At 57.8% G+C, this 8,206-nt stretch overlaps 1 protein-coding gene across 1 annotated transcript in view; it reads left to right on the top strand.

The window, feature by feature from the left end:
- Positions 1–8,206, top strand: part of ZDHHC18 (zinc finger DHHC-type palmitoyltransferase 18) — a 28,277-nt gene continuing 20,071 nt past the window's right edge. The window contains exons 1-2 of the mRNA XM_052662278.1: positions 1–372; positions 4,570–4,730. Coding sequence (XP_052518238.1) covers positions 56–372; positions 4,570–4,730 — 478 coding nt within the window. The 5' untranslated portion in view covers positions 1–55. The remainder of the gene's footprint in view (positions 373–4,569; positions 4,731–8,206) is intronic.

Below are 8,206 nucleotides of genomic sequence, written 5' to 3'. Positions count from 1 at the left end.
CCCGTGCGGCCCGGCCGGCCCGCGGGGCGCGGAGCCGAGGTCCGCGGCCGGCCGCATGAAGGACTGCGAGTACCAGCAGATAAGCCCCGGGGCCGCCCCGCCGCCCGCCTCCCCCGGGGCGCGCCGCCCCGGCCCCGCCGCGCCCCCCGGCCCGGGCCCCGGGCCCCCGCCGCCCGCCGCCGCGCCGCGCTGGAGCAGCAGCGGCAGCGGCAGCGGGAGCCTCGGCCGCCGCCCGCGGCGCAAGTGGGAGGTGTTCCCGGGCCGCAACCGCTTCTACTGCGGCGGCCGCCTCATGCTGGCCGGCCACGGCGGCGTCTTCGCACTCACGCTGCTGCTCATCCTCACCACCACCGTCCTCTTCTTCGTCTTCGAGTGAGTTCCGCGGCGCCCCCCGACCCTCCCCGTCCCCGCCCCGCTAGGCGCCCCGTCCCCTCCGGTCCCCGTTGCACTCCGCCGCTCACCTTGCCTTCCCCAGGTCTTGATGGACACTCCAGCTCCTCTGGTCGCCTGCCGGGCACCCCGTCTCCTCTTCCACCTCCCCGACTCTCCACCCTCTGCAGCACCTGCCAGGCACCCTCCTTTCCCAGCCCCTCCTTGGCCGGCATCTTCCCTGTGCCTCTCAGAGTCTGCCCTCAGGCCTCTCCGGTCTCCTTGCTTATCCCCCATCTGTCCTTCCTGGTCCCCCCCAACCCTCCCAGACTCGGCATCTCCCCCTTGCCCATGTGGATCATCATCTAAGCTGGTCCTCCGTCCCTGCCAGCCGCCTCATCCCTGCCCCTCCCTTAGTACCCCCTCCTTCCCTGGCATTCTGCCTTTGCCAGCTTCTGGCCAGGAACACCACCCTCCCCGTGTCTCCCCAGGACGCCCATCCTTTCTGCCTTCTCATAAGCTGCCCCAGGCCTCTGCAGCTCCTATCCTAGCCTCTGGACTGTCTCTTGGCACCAGCTTCTTTCCGACCCCTCCAGGCATCTTATCTCTGTATCCGTTCCAGACGACTGCTGAATGTCTTCCTTGGCCTCTGGCTATATACTCTCACATCCAGTTTCCCCAGCCATCTTCCCTATTCCCTCCAGGGTCCCCTGATCATCTCTCTACTCTCAGACCCCATCCCCTCACTTTCCTCTCAGAGGTTCTCACCCTAGACCCTCACCTTTGGGCCTCTCAGACTGCCCCTTTCCCCTTCAGCACCTTCCTCATTTTCTCCAAAGCTTTCTGCTCTTCCCTCTCCTCCTGTGGTCCCCCCAGACATCTCCCAGGCCCCTGCCCCCACCTCCTGACTTCCTGGCTTTCTTTCTCTTCCTAACACTCCAGAGCACCTTCTGGCTGGTTCCATGGCAGGAACAGCTGTAGCGCATTGTTATTTTTCACGAGTCCGAAGTATTTCTGTGTGACAGGTCATATTTGTCTCCGTGGCCGTTTGACCTCTTCATGTCCCCAGTGACCCAGGACTGGCCCACACAGATTCTCCGTTTTAGGGATGGAGGAAGGGACGCGTGTCCCTTTACCAGGTCACATCTTTGTATCAGAAGTTTTCCACTGCACCCTTGATCTCCAGCTCGAGCCACCTGCTCCCTGATTTCCTTGCATGCGCACACGCTCGCGCTGCCTGAGTCCCGCCTTTCCGTCTTCTGCTGCCCATCCTTCTTTGTGGTCTTCCTCAGTTACCCAGGTGGTCGGGAACACCATCTCTGCAGCCCGCAAAGCGGGTTCAGATCTCAGCTCCACCAGGCATTAACTGAGTGACTTCAGGGCGTCACTTTGCTCCTCAGACCCCAGTTTCCGTATCTATAAAGCGGGATTTATGACATTACCCACCCCCTCAGGGTGTCATGAGATGACATGAATCTAGGCCTGTAAGCTTTTAGCTGGTAATAGGTGTTTAGAGCTGGCTGCTGCTATTACTTGTCATCACCAGAAAACCCTTCCCAAGGGCCAAGGTCAGGCTGCCACAAAGACAGGGGCCCCCAGGTACCCTTTCCAGCTGCCAGGTCCTGTTTCTGCAACCTTGGGCTTCCCCTTGAAGCAAGGTGAGGACTTTTTACAAATTAGCTTCTCCCTTTCAGCTTGCCTTTCTGACTCAGGGTGGATTAAAAAGTTCTGGAATAATGAGCAAGCAGAAGCTCTGGGGAAGCTCCCCCAGTTCCCAGCACGGCCCCTGGGCTGAGTTTCAGATCCACCTCCTTGGGCCAGCCCATGTGGGTCTTTTGAAAGTGCCTTTTCCAGCCTTCCTCGGGCTCTACCAGGCCCTCCCAGCCAGGGCCCTAGCTGAGGCAGGAGGAAGTGGTGCTTGCTCAGGCTGGGCCCTGTGACCCTGTAGTGTGGGATCTGGTCCTTACAGAAGCAGGACTTCCTCTGGGCTGAGGGGATATCTTCATGGGTGCCAGGCTTGTCCCCAGAGAGGGAGGGGCAGCGAGGACTTCTGGGTTCCAGGAGGGCTGGTAGAGCATCTCCTCTTTGTCTCTGCTTCTCCTCACCTGGGCTGGTGGCGTTGGCAAGAAGGTTTGGGTTCGGGCCCGGAGCTCGCTTGGCCTTGGACTGGGGTAGATCTGAATATCCCGTGGCTCTCTAGATAAGAGCTGGAGCCCTGGTGATGGCTTCCTCCCTGTCCCCGTCTCCTCCCACTGTCCCCTGTGCCCTCCCTCCCAGGCACAGTGGCCTCCGTGTGCGCTCCGACCTCAGGGCCTTGGCGTGGTTTGGGATATTCTTCCTTTAGAGAGCCACCTGGCTCCCTCCCACACTTTCTCCTGCCCTTCCCTGACCATCCCTATAATAGAGGCAGCTGCACCCCAGCCTCCTGTCACCTCTGCCCTGACTTATTCTCCAAAACACTTACCTCCATCTGACATACGGTACTTATGCTTTTTGTTAGCTTCTTGCCTCTATGAGAATAGGAATTTATTCTCACTGTTGTACCCACAGTGCCAAGAACAGGGCTTGGTATGTAGTAGGTACTCAATACAGTAACTGTTCTACAGTACAATAGAAAATGCATGTATTTGTGTGTGTTTTTTTAATTATTATTTTTACTTTATTTACATGTATTTGTTGAATGAAGTGGACAGAGCGTTTGCTGGGAGCCTGGCCGGGTGACTTGGGATCTGCCCATGGGCTTTGGGGTCCTCCCTCAGTAAAACCAGGCGGCCAGGACTTGCCGTCTCTGAGGGCTCTGCGAGTCTCAGACTTCAGGTCTTCTCCGTCTCCCAAGAAGTCTAGTTGTACATGAACTTTTTTGAGTTGTCACGTGGGTGACACGGAGGGCCCAGCTCTGTTTGAGGCTCAGGCCCGGGGACCACTGATGTGTTGGAGCAGCACGTGGCCCCCTGGGAGCCCTTGGTTTTGGCAGTCTCTGCTCCTCAAGGGAAGGGCCTCTCTGGAGGCCAGACCCTCCGACAGCAGAGGCTCCAGAAACAGTGTGCAGATAACCCACAGGTTTGTTCCTGCTGCTTGGCCGGCTCCTGGAACCTGGGCTGACTCAGGACTCCCAGCGGCCAGTCATCCCCAGATAGTAGTTTCCCACCCCGCCAGGGGCCACTCTGGCTCTGGGAGGGAAGGCCACGCAGGACGGTGGTTGATATTATGGGTGGGCCTGAGCATTAGACCCGTGCGCGGGCTGCCGGGTCACCGGGGCCAGGGGGCCTGATGGAACCGAGCAGGGATGCTGGTCTCTGGGTGACAGTGCCAGTGGCCGGACCAGGCTCTTCCCTCAGCCCCCCTCTACCTGGCGGGCCTGACTCATTCAGGTTATGGCTCAGGCTGTCTCCTCCAGCCAGTCTTTCCTAACTGTCCCGCTGCTTCTCTCTTCCCCATTATACAAGCAACGCCCTGTGTGGCAATTCTTTGTTTACGTATCTGTTTTCCCCACTAGACTAAGCCTCATTGAAGGAGCAGGGGGACTCTTGTCTTCCTCACAAGCAGCCATTATCCCTGCTGCTTGTTAAAGTATTGCCTTTAAGACTGGAATTGTTGTGTTAGGCACTCAGTTGTGTCTAACTCTTTGTGACCCCGTGGACTGTAGCCCACCAGGCTTCTCAGTCCATGGGATTTCCCAGGCAAGAACACTGGAGTGGGTTGCCATTTCCTTCTCCAGGGGGTCTTCCCGACCCAGGAATTGAACTCCCGTCTCCTGCATTGAAGGTGGATTCTTTACCGCCTGAGCCTCAGTAAACACATGTGGAGTGACCGAATAAATGAGTGAACATCGTCATGGATGAGTCATCCCAAGTGACAAGTCCAGTTCATCGGTGGCGGCTGCCTGAGCTCTGTGTGTAGAAGGATTCGGAGGTTGCAGCCAAGTGCAGGGGTTGAGTGCCAGGACCTATTGGTCACGTCTGCCAGGTGCTCAGGGAGAAAGTGCAAGGATCAATTAGTGATGTCTGCTCTAGGCACGGGAGGGCAGGGCAGAAGGACGTAAAGGCGTGTGGCCGCACTCACCCAGGGGCTGCACCTCTGCATCCGTTCAGGACTATGGTGGTGTTTGCTGGGATGACAGCGCCTGCCTGGAGCTGCAACCCTGTGCCCCAGGCAGCCCCCGGGGTATCTGCTCACATCTCTCTCCCTCTCTTTTTCCAGCTGTCCCTTTTTGGCCCGCCACCTGACCCTCGCCATCCCCATCATTGCTGCCATCCTGTTTTTCTTCGTCATGAGCTGCCTGCTGCAGACAAGTTTCACCGACCCCGGAATCCTGCCCCGGGCCACGGTCTGTGAGGCAGCTGCCCTGGAGAAACAGATCGGTGAGGCTCCTGCTCCAGCTGCGGCTGTGTCTGCAAACTGCGCCTTCCTTGATTTGAGAGGAGGCCTGATTTTCTCTTCCCACAGTGTGCTAGGCACTGGGGGTCCAGGGGCAAGCAGGGCCAGCTGGAGCTGATGCTAGAGTGCAAGCCACAGAGGATAAGCAAGTGAGCGGATAACCAAGAAATACCTGCATGGGAGGGCTGGTGTTGACAGCCGGACAGTCCTGACTACTTACAGGAGGCCGGGCTCTGTGTTCACCTCTTTATATGCATGATCTTATTTAATCCCGCAGTAATCCCATGAGACAGGTGCTGTTGTTATTCTCCTTTTACTGATTGATTACCTTGGGTCTTTTGGAAGTTAAGTAAATGGTCACAAGTCACACAGTAAGTGGAAGAGCCCAAATAGGACCCTAGGCACTCTAACCAGAACCCCTGCTCTTAAAAATTCATACACACTTATTCATTCAGTCATCAAACATTTACTGAGCCCCTACTACGTGCCGGGCACCTTTTCTAGATACAGTAGCAAACAAATCCAATGATAATCCCTGTCTTCTTGGAGCTGACATTCCAGTGGGAGGAGAAAGACAGTTAACAAATATCTAGGCTGCGACGCAGAGAAGGAAGCTTGGGGAGGCAGGGTGAGAGCTGGAGGAGGGTGTACAATTATAAACGGGGGCGGAAGGCCTTGTGAAGGAGCTGATACCCGAGCAAAGACACAAGCACCCGCAGAGATGAGGGGTTGAGCCGCCGCCGCTGTCTGGGGAGAGCTCACTGGGGTGGGGAGTGGGCTGGTCTAGATGAGATGGTCAGGCTGGCCCTCGGGAGGAGGTGGCACTTGAGATGAGCAGTCACGTGTGGCCTGGACACAGTAAAAGCAAAAGCTGGGAGCGGTGAGCAGACTGGTGTGTTTGAGGGACGGCAGGAAGGCCAGCATGGCCACAGAGGACCTGTGCCAGCAGCACCCAGGTGGCCCTTGGCCTCCCGGAGCTGTTGCACAGGTTGCCCCCCAGGTGGCCGGGCACCACCACAGCCAGGGCCTTAATCTCAGCCTGCTCCACCCTGGCTGCTTCCTGCCGAGCAATGACGTGGATGGTTGCACACCTCGGGGGTTTCCGGTCCGTGGTTGGCTCCTTCCCCTAACAGGGTGACTCTCAGACAGACTTTGAATAAACGCCCAGCTGCCCCTGGAGAGCCCTGGCAACCCCGAGACAGGCAGAGCCCTGCGGCATCTGCCCTGGAAGTCGGTCCACTGAAGCTCTGGAGCGGCTCAGGGGGCATGCTCGCCCACGCCTATCTGTTCTTTGTCTCCTTCCACTGCCCTGGCCTGTCCTCAGCCACACCCTCGGTTGCCTTTTTCCTCGGCCTGCATCCAGCTTCCTTCCTTCCTTCTTGCACCCCTGGGCCGCTTACCACTCAGCCTCCTGGTGTCCGCCGTTCCAGTGTCCCAGGTCTGACCTGGCAGCTGGTCGTGGGCAGCCCTGTTTCTCCTCCCTCCAGGTTGGGGCTAATGAGGCCGGATTAATGTCTGACTCAGCCTGGGCCACAGAGGCCTGGCTGCCTGGCACCCTCCGGCCTCCCTGTGAGCTGTTTGGGTCGTACTGACCCGAATAATCCCCAGGTTCGGGGAGAGCCTGACTGTGCTGAGCGAGTCCCATCCTTTATTACTGTAGATCCTCACAGCTATGAGGCTGGCTGTGCTGCTGTGGAAACTGAGGCAGGGGGTCCCACGACCCCGGAGCCTCAGCTCCCAAACCCTGTGTTTTTTCTCCTCTGGGATCGCGGCCGGGACACATCCTGGCCTTCCACGGCCACATGCTGTTTCCTCTTAGGGCTCAGTTCAAGTGTCTGGGAACCCTGTGTGACCCCAGTGGGGCCGTACCTTTGTAGTAGCTTCCCAGAGTGCCTCGTCCTTCCGGCTTGGCCCTGGGTTGTTACAGACTCATCAGGCAAGCCCAGCAGTCTTTCCTGGGTGGTGAGTGTGTTGTCCACTTTGTCTGCATGTGGGGGCTGAGTGCACCAGCCTCTGTGAGGCCCTCCTTGCTTCCTTCAGTGACCGGTGGAAAGACGGTTGGAATGTCTCCCGATAGATGTCATCGGTTTGGCCATTCATGTGTCAGTTCTGTATGCTGACTCCTGACTGCCGGGAGAGGAGGCACGGAGGTGGGGGTGGGGAGTGGGGGTGTGAATCTGATGTGAATCCTCCCTCTGGGGGTCTCCAGGCTCGCTCAGTCCCCGGGAGAAGCCCTATCTGGCCGCCACAGGTGAGATCGGGCTTTGGAAGAGGATAGAAGGAACCAGGGGTGTCTTCTGCTGAGAGGTTTCAGGGAGGCTTCCTGGAGAGGTGCCCTGAGCCAAACCCTGCAGTGTGAGTGGGCTTCAAGAACAGGAAGGTGTGTGAGGGGAGCCCCCTGTGTCAGTGGGGCCCGAGGAGAGGACAGTGGGACAAAGGGGCCGGTGTGGATGCTGAGCAGGCAGTGTTAGCTGGACACGAGTGCTTTGGATAATTTGGAGCAGGGGTGGAGACAGTCTTGTGGACCCCTGAGCGTCCGGGTTGGAAACATCCCTTTGAGAACAGTTACCTAGCCTGGAAGGTAGCATCTTTGGGGCCTTTGAATTCTGAACTTGAGCTGGAGGCTTCTCCTCAAGGTGAAACATTTTCTTATAAAGGACTAACGTCACTGAGCCTTTTTACAAAATGTTTATTTACTTTTTATCGATTGAGGATTGCCTTGCAATATGGGTTTGATTTCTGTCATACATGAACATGCATTAACCACCGGTGAAGCTGTGTCCCCTCCCTCTGGAGTCTCCCTCCCTCCTCTCTAGGTTATTATAGAGCCCAGTTTGAGCTCCCTGAGTCATACAGCAAATTCCCACTAGCTGTCTCTATAGCGGTGGTCGTGGAGAAGGTGGTGGCCACAGCAGCACCCAGAGCTGTGGAGAGACCAGCAGGTCGTGGCCCACGCTGTCCCTGAGCTTTTCGAGAAGGTTGGGGGCTGACTCTGAGGCAGGTGATGTTGTTTATATAAACATGAGCTGGTCACTGGGGGCCTGCACCTATGCAGACAGTGTGACCCTCTCGCTTTGGCCCCATAGACAGCAATTCCAGCCCCACAGGATCTGGTTCGAGGGCTTCCACCCCCTAAGGACCGTCTGGGGTGGGGTGGCCAGCACCTCACAGTTTGCCCAGGACGGTCCCTGTTTTAGCGGTAGACGTCTGGGGAAACCCCAGAGGCTCAGGCCGATGGGGCTGGTGGGCCACCCTGGTCTGAGCCCCTGAGTTGACAGCTGGTGAGACTGGCATCTGGACCACCTGCAGGCTCTGGGCACCTGGAGAAGGTGTAGGAGGCGGCAGCATTGCCCCTGAAAGCCCCTGGTGTGATGGGAGGTCATGGAAACACCCGAATCTGGGTGGCAGACACTCCCCTAGTCACGGTTACAGCTCACACGACAGAAACAAGCTGTCTCTC

Source organism: Budorcas taxicolor, chromosome 2 (assembly GCF_023091745.1).
Source record: "Budorcas taxicolor isolate Tak-1 chromosome 2, Takin1.1, whole genome shotgun sequence".
Lineage (NCBI taxonomy): Eukaryota > Metazoa > Chordata > Mammalia > Artiodactyla > Bovidae > Budorcas > Budorcas taxicolor.
The sequence above is the reverse complement of the archived record's forward strand: the minus strand, read 5'-3'. Positions and strand labels throughout refer to the sequence as shown.